This window comes from Oncorhynchus gorbuscha, unplaced genomic scaffold, assembly GCF_021184085.1.
Source record: "Oncorhynchus gorbuscha isolate QuinsamMale2020 ecotype Even-year unplaced genomic scaffold, OgorEven_v1.0 Un_scaffold_1269, whole genome shotgun sequence".
Lineage (NCBI taxonomy): Eukaryota > Metazoa > Chordata > Actinopteri > Salmoniformes > Salmonidae > Oncorhynchus > Oncorhynchus gorbuscha.
The window spans coordinates 80,105-95,000 of NW_025746094.1; the positions used below are offsets into that span (position 1 = coordinate 80,105).

The window sequence follows — 14,896 nt, forward strand, 5'->3', positions numbered from 1 at the left end:
ATGTATACCTGTGCTGTATACCTGTGCTGTGTACCGTGTGCTGTATACCTGTGCTGTGTACCGTGTGCTGTGTACCTGTGCTGTGTACCTGTGCTGTGTACCGTGTGCTGTGTACCTGGGCTGTGTACCGTGTGCTGTGTACCTGTGCTGTGTACCGTGTGCTGTGTACCTGTGCTGTGTACCGTGCGCTGTATACCGTGTGCTGTGTACCTGTGCTGTGTACCGTGTGCTGTGTACCGTGTGCTGTATACCTGTGCTGTGTACCGTGTGCTGTATACCTGTGCTGTATACCTGTGCTGTATACCTGTGCTGTGTGCTGTGTACCGGGTGCTGTATACCTGTGCTGTGTACCTGTGCTGTATACCTGTGCTGTGTACCTGTGCTGTGTACCTGTGCTGTATACCTGTGCTGTGTACCTGTGCTGTGTACCTGTGCTGTGTACCTGTGCTGTGTACCGTGTGCTGTGTACCTGGGCTGTGTACCGTGTGCTGTGTACCTGTGCTGTGTACCTGTGCTGTGTACCGTGTGCTGTATACCGTGTGCTGTGTGTACCTGTAAAAAATCGTGTGCTGTGTACCGTGTGCTGTATACCTGTGCTGTGTACCGTGTGCTGTATACCTGTGCTGTATACCTGTGCTGTATACCTGTGCTGTATACCTGTGCTGTGTACCGGGTGCTGTATACCTGTGCTGTGTACCTGTGCTGTATACCTGTGCTGTGTACCGGGTGCTGTATACCTGTGCTGTGTTCCGGGTGCAGAAGTTTATTGGGCAGCAGCGTAAGGTCTAGCAAAGCTACACATGGTAGACAGAGAACACTTTTGGATAATTGGATAATTCATTGATATTTTTTGTTGGGGGCAAATCAAATCTGACATTTTTAAAAGTGTAAATTACAAACTTTAGAATACTTTTAAAACCTAAAATACACTAAGTTTGCATTTCCTGCTGTGCAGGACAATTCTCAGCAACAAAATTGTGATCAAATTAAGATCCTACATCTGTAGTGTGCTTCCCAAATGGCAACCCTTCCCTCATATAGTGCACTACTATTGACCAGGGCCCATAGGGAATAGCGTGCACTACTATTGACCAGGGCCCATAGGGAATAAGGTGCACTACTATTGACCAGGGCCCATAGGGAATAGGGTGCACTACTATTGACCAGGGCCCATAGGGAATAGGGTGCACTACTATTGACCAGGGCCCATAGGGAATAGGGTGCACTACTATTGACCAGGGCCCATAGGGAATAGGGGGGCATTTGAGACTCAGCCATAGAGCCTCTAAGAATAACGAAAATCCTTTTCTCTGTGATAAGCTTGGCTGTCATGGTAACCTCCATTAAATACATGCATAATTAATGGCAGCTGCTCTCCTATCTGGAGACTAACAACAATAAGAAGAGGACAAGGCTGATGAGGTAGAGAGTGAAACGCCATCATAACACAAACACCAGCCATTCACCTGTAACCAGGTGAGACACCATCATAATACAAACACCTGTCATTCACCTGTAACCAGGTGAGACAACATCATAACACAAACATCTGCCATTCACCTGTAACCAGGTGAGACACCATCATAACACAACCATCTGTCATTCACCTGTAACCAGGTGAGACACCATCATAACACAACCATCTGTCATTCACCTGTAACCAGGTGAGACGTCATCATAACACAAACACCTGTCATTCACCTGTAACCAGGTGAGACACCATCATAACACAAACACCTGTCATTCACCTGTAACCAGGTGAGACGTCATCATAACACAAACACCTGTCATTCACCTGTAACCAGGTGAGACACCATCATAACACAAACACCTGCCATTCACCTGTAACCAGGTGAGACGCCATCATAATACAAACACCTGTCATTCACCTGTAACCAGGTGAGACAACATCATAACACAAACATCTGCCATTCACCTGTAACCAGGTGAGACACCATCATAACACAACCATCTGTCATTCACCTGTAACCAGGTGAGACACCATCATAACACAACCATCTGTCATTCACCTGTAACCAGGTGAGACGTCATCATAACACAAACACCTGTCATTCACCTGTAACCAGGTGAGACACCATCATAACACAAACACCTGTCATTCACCTGTAACCAGGTGAGACGTCATCATAACACAAACACCTGTCATTCACCTGTAACCAGGTGAGACACCATCATAACACAAACACCTGTCATTCACCTGTAACCAGGTGAGACGCCATCATAACACAACCATCTGTCATTCACCTGTAACCAGGTGAGACGCCATCATAACACAAACATCTGCCATTCACCTGTAACCAGGTGAGACAACATCATAACACAACCATCTGTCATTCACCTGTAACCAGGTGAGACAACATCATAACACAACCATCTGTCATTCACCTGTAACCAGGTGAGACAACATCATAACACAACCATCTGTCATTCACCTGTAACCAGGTGAGACGCCATCATAACACAACCATCTGTCATTCACCTGTAACCAGGTGAGACACCATCATAACACAAACACCTGTCATTCACCTGTAACCAGGTGAGACAACATCATAACACAAACACCTGTCATTCACCTGTAACCAGGTGAGACAACATCATAACACAACCATCTGTCATTCACCTGTAACCAGGTGAGACAACATCATAACACAAACACCTGTCATTCACCTGTAACTAGATGAGACGTCATCATAACACAAACATCTGCCATTCACCTGTAACCAGGTGAGACGCCATCATAACACAACCATCTGTCATTCACCTGTAACCAGGTGAGACGCCATCATAACACAAACATCTGCCATTCACCTGTAACCAGGTGAGACAACATCATAACACAACCATCTGTCATTCACCTGTAACCAGGTGAGACAACATCATAACACAACCATCTGTCATTCACCTGTAACCAGGTGAGACGCCATCATAACACAACCATCTGTCATTCACCTGTAACCAGGTGAGACAACATCATAACACAACCATCTGTCATTCACCTGTAACCAGGTGAGACAACATCATAACACAAACACCTGTCATTCACCTGTAACCAGGTGAGACACCATCATAACACAAACACCTGCCATTCATCTGTAACCAGGTGAGACGCCATCATAATACAAACACCTGTCATTCACCTGTAACCAGGTGAGACAACATCATAACACAAACATCTGCCATTCACCTGTAACCAGGTGAGACACCATCATAACACAACCATCTGTCATTCACCTGTAACCAGGTGAGACACCATCATAACACAACCATCTGTCATTCACCTGTAACCAGGTGAGACGTCATCATAACACAAACACCTGTCATTCACCTGTAACCAGGTGAGACACCATCATAACACAAACACCTGTCATTCACCTGTAACCAGGTGAGACGTCATCATAACACAAACACCTGTCATTCACCTGTAACCAGGTGAGACACCATCATAACACAAACACCTGCCATTCACCTGTAACCAGGTGAGACGCCATCATAATACAAACACCTGTCATTCACCTGTAACCAGGTGAGACAACATCATAACACAAACATCTGCCATTCACCTGTAACCAGGTGAGACACCATCATAACACAACCATCTGTCATTCACCTGTAACCAGGTGAGACGTCATCATAACACAAACACCTGTCATTCACCTGTAACCAGGTGAGACACCATCATAACACAAACACCTGTCATTCACCTGTAACCAGGTGAGACGTCATCATAACACAAACACCTGTCATTCACCTGTAACCAGGTGAGACACCATCATAACACAAACACCTGCCATTCACCTGTAACCAGGTGAGACGCCATCATAATACAAACACCTGTCATTCACCTGTAACCAGGTGAGACAACATCATAACACAAACATCTGCCATTCACCTGTAACCAGGTGAGACACCATCATAACACAACCATCTGTCATTCACCTGTAACCAGGTGAGACACCATCATAACACAACCATCTGTCATTCACCTGTAACCAGGTGAGACGTCATCATAACACAAACACCTGTCATTCACCTGTAACCAGGTGAGACACCATCATAACACAAACACCTGTCATTCACCTGTAACCAGGTGAGACGTCATCATAACACAAACACCTGTCATTCACCTGTAACCAGGTGAGACACCATCATAACACAAACACCTGTCATTCACCTGTAACCAGGTGAGACAACATCATAACACAAACACCTGTCATTCACCTGTAACCAGGTGAGACGTCATCATAACACAAACACCTGTCATTCACCTGTAACCAGGTGAGACACCATCATAACACAAACACCTGTCATTCACCTGTAACCAGGTGAGACAACATCATAACACAAACATCTGCCATTCACCTGTAACCAGGTGAGACACCATCATAACACAACCATCTGTCATTCACCTGTAACCAGGTGAGACACCATCATAACACAAACATCTGTCATTCACCTGTAACCAGGTGAGACATCATCATAACACAAACACCTGTCATTCACCTGTAACTAGATGAGACGTCATCATAACACAAACATCTGTCATTCACCTGTAACCAGGTGAGACACCATCATAACACAACCATCTGTCATTCACCTGTAACCAGGTGAGACACCATCATAACACAACCATCTGTCATTCACCTGTAACCAGGTGAGACACCATCATAACACAACCATCTGTCATTCACCTGTAACCAGGTGAGACACCATCATAACACAAACATCTGTCATTCACCTGTAACCAGGTGAGACACCATCATAACACAAACACCTGTCATTCACCTGTAACCAGGTGAGACAACATCATAACACAAACATCTGCCATTCACCTGTAACCAGGTGAGACACCATCATAACACAACCATCTGTCATTCACCTGTAACCAGGTGAGACACCATCATAACACAACCATCTGTCATTCACCTGTAACCAGGTGAGACACCATCATAACACAACCATCTGTCATTCACCTGTAACCAGGTGAGACACCATCATAACACAAACATCTGTCATTCACCTGTAACCAGGTGAGACACCATCATAACACAAACACCTGTCATTCACCTGTAACCAGGTGAGACAACATCATAACACAAACATCTGTCATTCACCTGTAACCAGGTGAGACACCATCATAACACAAACATCTGTCATTCACCTGTAACCAGGTGAGACATCATCATAACACAAACACCTGTCATTCACCTGTAACTAGATGAGACGTCATCATAACACAAACATCTGTCATTCACCTGTAACCAGGTGAGACACCATCATAACACAACCACCTGTCATTCACCTGTAACCAGGTGAGACACCATCATAACACAACCATCTGTCATTCACCTGTAACCAGGTGAGACACCATCATAACACAACCATCTGTCATTCACCTGTAACCAGGTGAGACACCATCATAACACAAACATCTGTCATTCACCTGTAACCAGGTGAGACACCATCATAACACAAACATCTGTCATTCACCTGTAACCAGGTGAGACAACATCATAACACAACCATCTGTCATTCACCTGTAACCAGGTGAGACAACATCATAACACAAACACCTGTCATTCACCTGTAACCAGGTGAGACACCATCATAACACAAACACCTGTCATTCACCTGTAACTAGATGAGACGTCATCATAACACAAACATCTGCCATTCACCTGTAACCAGGTGAGACGCCATCATAACACAACCATCTGTCATTCACCTGTAACCAGGTGAGACGCCATCATAACACAAACACCTGCCATTCACCTGTAACCAGGTGAGACACCATCATAACACAAACACCTGTCATTCACCTGTAACCAGGTGAGACAACATCATAACACAAACACCTGTCATTCACCTGTAACCAGGTGAGACGTCATCATAACACAACCATCTGTCATTCACCTGTAACTAGGTGAGACACCATCATAACACAAACATCAGCCATTCACCTGTAACCAGGTGAGACAACATCATAACACAAACACCAGCCATTCACCTGTAACCAGGTGAGACACCATCATAACACAAACACCAGCCATTCACCTGTAACCAGGTCAAATCATCAGTAAATCTGTGAAACTGGTTAGTTATAATGGTTTTCTGAAAGACTGCAGTGCAGTTACAAAGTTAATGTTACAGTTGAAATGATCCTCTTCAGGATCCGCCCCTTTATTTCAAGTCTAAAATGACATACCCAAATATAACTTCCTGTAGCTCTGGCCCTGAAGCAAGGATATGCATATTGTTGGTAGCATTTGAAAGGAAACACTTTAAGGTTTGTGGAAATGTGAAAGGAATGTAGGATAATATAACACATTAGATCTGGTCAAAGATAATACAAAGAAAAAAACAACCATTCTTATGTATTTTTTTTGTACCATCATATTTGAAATGCAAGAGAAAGGTCATAATGTATTATTCCAGCCCAGGTGCAATTTAGATTTTGGCCACTAGATGGCAGCAGTGTATGTGCAGAGTTTTAGACTGATCCAATGAACTATTGCATTTCTGTTCAAAATGTTGTATCAAGAGTGCCCAAATGCGCCTAATTTGTTTATTAATAACTTTTCATGTTCAAAATTGTGCACTCTGCTCAAACAATAGCATGGCATTCTTTCACTGTAATAGCTACTATACATTGGACAGTGCAGTTAGATTAACAAGAATATAAGCTTTCTGCCCATATCAGATGTGTCTATGTCCTGGGAAATGTTCTTGTTACTTACAACCTCATGCTAACTGCATTAGCACACAGTACGTTAGCTCAATCGTCCCGTGGAAGGGACACCGATCCCAAAGATGATTTATTAACGAAAGAAGAAGAATATGGTGCAGTAATAAACTATTTTTGAAGACAATAACTCTTATTCTTTTTATTAAAGATATCTATCAGGCACTATTACTCATCATTATGCAGCAGACATTTTAAATGGATTGGTGGTCCTTCTGTAGCTCAGTTGGTAGAGCATGGCGCTTGTAACGCCAGGGTAGTGGGTTCGATCCCCGGGACCACCCATACGTAGAATGTATGCACACATGACTGTAAGTCGCTTTGGATAAAAGCGTCTGCTAAATGGCATATATATATATAAAAACATTCTCTTTCCAACACAAAATATATTACTTTAGTACTACTGTTACAGCTCATATTGTAAGAGGACATAACCTCCCCTGGAGCTGCCTCTAACTGCAATCACATGTTCAGCATATGGCTTTATGTATGAAATATCATTCCTCTTTTAGCCAAGGACAACAATGTCTTAGCTACTTCTGTTGTAGAAAATGCACAAGTAAATACTCCTGTACGTCCGATTAACGCAGTCGAGAGCAAACCTTTTCTTGGAGCAGGGTAGGTAGGTGTAACGGTTTGTAGTCAGATCACATTCTTCTTTTATACAATCGGATGGAAAACACTAACTGGATGTACTAACTGTTCAAACCAATCAGAGAGCAGTAACACAAACGGACTACAAACTATTCAAACCAATCGGAGAGCGGTATAACACATACGGACGACAAACTATTCAAACCAATCGGAGAGCAGTAACACAAACGGATGACAAACTATTCAAACCAATCGGAGAGCAGTAACACATACGGACGACAAACTATTCAGACCAATCGGAGAGCAGTAACACAAACGGACGACAAACTATTCAAACCAATTGGAGAGCGGTAACACAAGCGGACGACAAACTATTCAAAACGGTGCAAAAAGTCTGCTACTGTGGTAAGAAAACCCATTCAATTTGCATCGTGAAAAAAACTAAAACCACGAACTGACAGAAGGTAAGACAGAAGACAGACTGCAGAGGAAGTTGCTACAGTCAAGGCATCTGCACATCTATCCAACCACAGACAAACTACCTATCCCAGGTTTTGTCCCGAACCCAGACCAACTGTCCGTGGCCCAGTCTACATATTGAACCCAGACCAACCGTCCGTGGCCCAGTCTACATATTGAACCCAGACCAACTGTCCGTGGCCCAGTCTACATATTGAACCCAGACCAACTGTCCGTGGCCCAGTCTACATATTGAACGCAAACCAACTGTCTGTGGCCCAGTCTACATATTGAACCCAGACCAACTGTCCGTGGCCCAGTCTACATATTGAACCCAAACCAACTGTCCGTGGCCCAGTCTACATATTGAACCCAGACCAACCATCCGTGGCCCAGTCTACATATTGAAGACCAAATAGGTTCAAACATGTCCTGCGGCAACCAACTGAAAATGAACAACAGACATATTCCGTCCATGGCGGTTGGGTTGGCTGTAGTTGGACAGATGTCTTGAAGAAGCCTTGTTAGAAACAGGTTTAGTAAACGGCAGGTGGTACAGAGAGGAGAGAGATGGGGAACCGGATCAAAACAAACTGTAATATGCCTTTAAAAGTAATAAACACATTGTTGTGATTTCTTTAAATCGTGGGCCGGGGTGTTAAAGAACAGTAACAGTGAGATAGGCATTTAAACACTTCCTAATACCACCTAGAGAAGAAGACAGTACATCATGCTGGGGCTGATCAGACCAAGGTCTGCTTCTGGCTCTGTCATCCCAGAGATTAGAAGGACTCTCCCAGAATTCCTTTCACCGCATTCTCTCTGAACAAAGCACTGACATTTTGTGTAACTGGTGTTGAAGATTCTTCTCAGGTGGTCCTGGCCCGGGACGCCCTCACGATCTCTCCTTTCATACGACCAGGGGTTTGTAATGAAGAGTCTAGTTAAAGAGCGTTCAAAGGTAACAGACATGTCCTGTTTGTAAGTCAGTGAACTCTGAACTTTGAGACCGAGCTCGACTAGTGAAGTAAACGCGAACCACATTTACAATCAGCACAGAGACACAGAGGCTCAACACGTAACACAGACCTGTCCAAAACATGACCAGTGACAGAAAGCGGCATTGTCCTTTTGGGATTTTTGCTTATTCATAGACATAATCAACGCATTGTAATACACATAGCATTAGAAAAGGTCCTCACCAGCTGACAGTTGAACTGACAAAATGGCTCTTACATAAGTAGACAAACACACCAAGACAAGACAGACAAGCATTTCTGGTGCATGAGCCTCGAGTCCAGTCCAGCGGAATGAGAGTGTTCAGAACAGTCATAATTGGAAGTTCAAACATTCCCCGCTTCTATGAGGTCCTCATCACACAACAACCACCACTGAGACCACAGTCATCATCAATCTATCAATCAATCCATCCATCCATCCATCTAGTGTTCCTGTTCCCGGTCTCTGCGTCGGACAGGGACAGCAAACATCGGCAGGGTCCGGAAGGAGGCCGTGTTGGTGTTGGGCGGCGTCTTGCTCTGCTCTGAGTTGCCTGCCGGCTCGTACGAGCACTTCCTCTTTTGGATGGCTTCGGCGCGCACGGCCAGGCTGCGGGCGCACACGGTGAGAAGGACGATGAGGGTACCCACCAGCAGGCTCACCATGGGCCACAGGACGCAGTGGAGGAGGACGCTGGCGTCGTGGGAGCGCCGCCACAGTACGTCGTCAGGCCTGCAGGGGGAGATAGAGGGCAAGGGGGTAAAAGAGTAGGAAGTTAGGGGGGCATGAGGCAACAAGAAAGGGGTGAGTGTTTACAGAATGCAAAGCAATGTCTGTCTATCAGGAACTTCCGTGCTGACAGAAAAGAGACTAAATGCAGCACAAATGTCACTTATCAACTTTAGTTGTGAAGGTTTGTCTGATGATCTAGGAGAAATATATTCTGGATTCCATCCAGGGACAAAGTACATCACGTTTCACTTAGTTGCAGAGAAGTCAGGATCCACAACGAGGTTTCTATCCACAGGAGTGATTTACCACCGACTCTCTGAAGGAGGGTGAGGGGTGGAGGAGGGTGAGGGGTGGAGGAGGGTGAGGGGTGGAGGAGGGTGAGGGGTGGAGGAGGGTGAGGGGTGGAGGAGGGTGAGGGGTGGAGGAGGGTGAGGGGTGGAGGAGGGTGAGGGGTGGAGGAGGGTGGAGGGGGTGGAGGAGGGTGGGGGTTGGAGGAGGGTGAGGGTGGAGGAGGGTGGGGGTGGAGGAGGGTGGGGGTGGAGGAGGGTGGGGGTGGAGGAGGGTGAGGGGTGGAGGAGGGTGAGGGGTGGAGGAGGGTGAGGGGTGGAGGAGGGTGAGGGGTGGAGGAGGGTGGGGGGTGGAGGAGGGTGAGGGGTGGAGGAGGGTGAGGGGTGGAGGAGGGTGAGGGGTGGAGGAGGGTGAGGGGTGGAGGAGGGTGGGGGTGGAGGAGGGTGGGGGTTGGAGGGGAGGGGAGGGTGGAGGAGGGTGGGTGGAGGAGGGGAGGAGGGTGGGGTTGGAGGAGGGTGAGGGGTGGAGGAGGAGTGTGGGGGTGGAGGAGGGTGGGGATTGGAGGAGGGTGAGGGGTGGGGATGGGAGGGTGGAGGGGGTGGAGGAGGGGAGGGATGGGAGGAGGGTGAGGGGTGGAGGAGGGTGAGGGGTGAAGGAGGGTGAGGGGTGGAGGAGGGAAGAGACATCGGGAGCACATGGCAGACAGCTACAGCTGGCAGCAATGCAAGATTGGATGGAGAAAGACAGAGACATGGAGGGAGGAGGGAGGAGGATGGAAGGAGGGAGGATGATGGGAGGAGGGAGGAGGATGGGAGGAGGGAGGATGATGGGAGGAGGGAGGAGGATGGGAGGAGGGAGGAGGATGGGAGGAGGGAGGATGATGGGAGGAAGGAGGATGATGGGAGGAAGGAGGATGATGGGAGGAGCGAGGATGATGGGAGGAGGGAGGAGGATGATGGGAGGAGGGAGGATGATGGGAGGAAGGAGGATGATGGGAGGAGGGAGGAGGATGGGAGGAGGGAGGAGGATGGGAGGAGGGAGGATGATGGGAGGAAGGAGGATGATGGGAGGAGGGAGGAGGATGGGAGGAGGGGGGAGGATGGGAGGAGGGAGGAGGATGGGAGGATGATGGGAGGAGGGAGAATGATGGGAGGAGGGAGGAGGATGGGAGGAAGGAGGATGATGGGAGGAGGGAGGAGGATGGGAGGAGGGAGGAGGATGGGTTGAAGGAGGATGATGGGAGGAAGGAGGATGATGGGAGGAGGGAGGAGGATGGGAGGAGGGAGGAGGATGGGAGGAGGGAGAATGATGGGAGGAGGGAGGATGATGGGAGGAGGGAGAATGATGGGAGGAGGGAGGATGATGGGAGGAAAGAGGAGGATGGGAGGAGGGAGGAGGATGGGAGGAGGGAGGAGGATGGGAGGAAGGAGGATGATGGGAGGAGGGAGGAGGATGGGAGGAGGGAGGAGGATGGGAGGAGGGAGAATGATGGGAGGATGATGGGAGGAGGGAGAATGATAGGAGGAGGGAGGATGATGGGAGAAGGGAGGAGGATGGGAGGAGGGAGAATGATGGGAGGAGGGAGAATGATGGGAGGAGGGAGGATGATGGGAGGAGGGAGGATGATGGGAGGAGGGAGAATGATGGGAGGATGATGGGAGGAGGGAGAATGATGGGAGGAGGGAGGATGATGGGAGGAGGGAGGAGAAAGGGAGGAGGATGGGAGGAGGATGGAAGGAGGGACGATGATGGGAGGAGACAAGGGCAGGTTGAAGGGAGATGAGCAGACAGACAGATAGATAGATAGATAGATAGATAGATAGATAGATACTAAGAGACAAGGGCAGAATGAAGGGAGATGAGCAGACAGACAGATAGATAGATAGATAGATAGATAGATAGATAGATAGATAGATAGATAGATAGATAGATAGATAGATAGATAGATAGATAGATAGATAGATAGATAGATAGATAGATAGATACTAAGAGACAAGGGCAGAATGAAGGGAGATGAGCAGACAGACAGATAGATACTAAGAGACAAGGGCAGAATGAAGGGAGATGAGCAGACAGACAGATAGATACTAAGAGACAAGGGCAGAATGAAGGGAGATGAGCAGACAGACAGATAGATACTAAGAGACAAGGGCAGAATGAAGGGAGATGAGCAGACAGACAGATAGATACTAAGAGACAAGGGCAGGTTGAAGGGAGATGAGCAGACAGACAGATAGATACTAAGAGACAAGGGCAGGATGAAGGGAGATGAGCAGACAGACAGATAGATACTAAGAGACAAGGGCAGGTTGAAGGGAGATGAGCAGACAGACAGATAGATACTAAGAGACAAGGGCAGGTTGAAGGGAGATGAGCAGACAGACAGATAGATACTAAGAGACAAGGGCAGGATGAAGGGAGATGAGCAGACAGACAGATAGATACTAAGAGACAAGGGCAGGTTGAAGGGAGATGAGCAGACAGACAGATAGATACTAAGAGACAAGGGCAGGATGAAGGGAGATGAGCAGACAGACAGATAGATACTAAGAGACAAGGGCAGGTTGAAGGGAGATGAGCAGACAGACAGATAGATACTAAGAGACAAGGGCAGGATGAAGGGAGATGAGCAGACAGGATGTTGATAATATCTCTGAATGAGGGGATGTTGATAATATCTCTGAATGAAGGGAGTTGATGATACCTCTGAATGAGGGGATGTTGATAATATCTCTGAATGAGGGGATGTTGATGATATCTCTGAATGAAGGGAGTTGATGATATCTCTGAATGAAGGGAGTTGATGATATCTCTGAATGAAGGGAGTTGATGATACCTCTGAATGAGGGGATGTTGATAATATCTCTGAATGAGGGGATGTTTCTAACAGTAGTTAACAGGACTTGATGATACCACTGAATGAGGGGAGTTGATGATACCTCTGAATGAGGGGATGTTGATGATATCTCTGAATGAAGGGAGTTGATGATACCTCTGAATGAAGGGAGTTGATGATACCTCTGAATGAAGGGATGTTTCTAACAGTAATTGTCAGGCGTATAATCAGAGCATCTGGTTACAAGAGTAAATACAGACTGATTACGTCAAGAGGAATAGAGAGAAAACAGATGTCAGGGATGAGGTGGATACAGATATACAGCAATAGGATTTTAATGTTGTTTCATGGGGTGATTCATACTCTTTATGTTCCAGTTAACAAAGTGTGAAAAAGTCATAATTATCCCGAATAGCAAAAGATCACAAAGCAGGTGTTGGATATAAAATGTTCAATAAAAAAGGTGTAGAGTCTCTTTTCCCCTTTCAATAACATTATCCCCATTATCCCCATTATCCCCTCGCCATTTTGCTTCTTTATTGCATTAAAAGTTTACTTACGAACAGCTTGCATGCAAACTAAGAATTGGAATGGGTATTGAGTTAAAATATGTACATATTTTAGATGATATATAAATAAAATGGTCTGTAATCAGGCTGTTTTGGGGTAAGCAGTGGTCTGGAGGGGCCCACTTAGGCCAACACTGCAGCAGCCCTACAGCATTACACAGCACTATACAGTAGCACACAGTAGTGCAGTGTAGACTGCAGCAGAAGTCCCAGCCCAGGGGCAGCCAACTGAACACTGGACTAGAGGCAACGCAGGACAGAGTCAACTCTGCTGAGGAGTTCACAGGCCTCTGAACACTGGACTAGAGGCAACGCAGGACAGAGTCAACTCTGCTGAGGAGTTCACAGGCCTCCGAACACTGGACTAGAGGCAACGTAGGACAGAGTCAACTCTGCTGAGGAGTTCACAGGCCTCTGAACACTGGACTAGAGGGAACGTAGGACAGAGTCAACTCTGCTGAGGAGTTCACAGGCCTCTGAACACTAGACTAGAGGGAACGTAGGACAGAGTCAACTCTGCTGAGGAGTTCACAGGCCTCCGAACACTGGACTAGAGGCAACGTAGGACAGAGTCAACTCTGCTGAGGAGTTCACAGGCCTCTGAACACTATCCGTGTACCATTTCAGTTCTAAACATACGTTACAGTTTGCATTTATTTCAATCAATCTAAGAGTTTACTGGTGATGGAAAAAAACACTGGCATTGCGACAAGAGTAATCTGTAATACAATGAACTGCCCAGATGAACAAAAGGATGAAGCCCAACTCAAGAGGTGGAGAGCTCCCGAGTGGCGCAGCGGTCTATAAGGCACTGCATTTTAGTCACTACAGACCCTGGTTCGATTTCAGGCTGTATCACAACTGGCCGTGATTGCGAGTCCCATAGGGCAATTGGCCCAGCGTCGTTCGGGATTAGGCCGTCATTGTAAATAAGAAGTTGTTCTGAACTGACTTGCGGAGTTAAATAGAGAGGAGTGTCCTGGATACAAGCCCCAGGTGTACTAGGTGTACCAGGCCCCAGGTGTACCAGGTGTACCAGGCCCCAGGTGTACCAGGTGTACCAGGCCCCAGGTGTACCAGGTGTACCAGGCCCCAGGTGTACCAGGTGTACCAGGCCCCAGGTGTACCAGGTGTACCAGGCCCCAGGTGTACCAGGTGTACCAGGCCCCAGGTGTACCAGGCCCCAGGTGTACCAGGCCCCAGGTGTACCAGGTGTACCAGGCCCCAGGTGTACCAGGCCCCAGGTGTACCAGGCCCCAGGTGTACCAGGTGTACCAGGCCCCAGGTGTACCAGGCCCCAGGTGTACCAGGCCCCAGGTGTACCAGGTGTACCAGGCCCCAGGTGTACCAGGTGTACCAGGTGTACCAGGCCCCAGGTGTACCAGGCCCCAGGTGTACCAGGTGTACCAGGCCCCAGGTGTACCGTGTACCAGGTGTACCAGGCCCCAGGTGTACCAGGCCCCAGGTGTACCAGGCCCCAGGTGTACCAGGCCCCAGGTGTACCAGGTGTACCAGGCCCCAGGTGTACCAGGCCCCAGGTGTACCAGGCCCCAGGTGTACCAGGCCCCAGGTGTACCAGGTGTACCAGGCCCCAGGTGTACCGTGTACCAGGTGTACCAGGCCCCAGGTGTACCAGGCCCCAGGTGTACCAGGTGTACC

General features: G+C 47.6%; 2 protein-coding genes across 2 annotated transcripts in view; one reads left to right on the forward strand and one right to left on the reverse strand.

Annotated features, from left to right (window-relative positions):
• On the forward strand, positions 1 to 558 carry LOC124022023 (keratin-associated protein 10-2-like). Its single transcript, XM_046337075.1, has one exon. It carries the CDS (start codon positions 1 to 3, stop codon positions 556 to 558), a length of 558 nt encoding a protein of 185 aa, XP_046193031.1.
• A 7,227-nt stretch (positions 559 to 7,785) lies between these two features.
• The window catches only part of LOC124022025 (calcium-activated potassium channel subunit beta-4-like), an 82,771-nt gene continuing 75,660 nt past the window's right edge, over positions 7,786 to 14,896 (reverse strand). Inside the window, exon 3 of the mRNA XM_046337077.1 lies at positions 7,786 to 9,544. Within this exon, the coding sequence (XP_046193033.1) occupies positions 9,256 to 9,544 (289 nt within the window). The 3' untranslated portion in view covers positions 7,786 to 9,255. The remainder of the gene's footprint in view (positions 9,545 to 14,896) is intronic.

Excerpts from the sequence above, each read along its gene's own strand:
- LOC124022023 (XM_046337075.1), top strand. The coding sequence starts at position 1 with ATGTATACCTGTGCTGTATACCTGTGCTGTGTACCGTGTGCTGTATAC.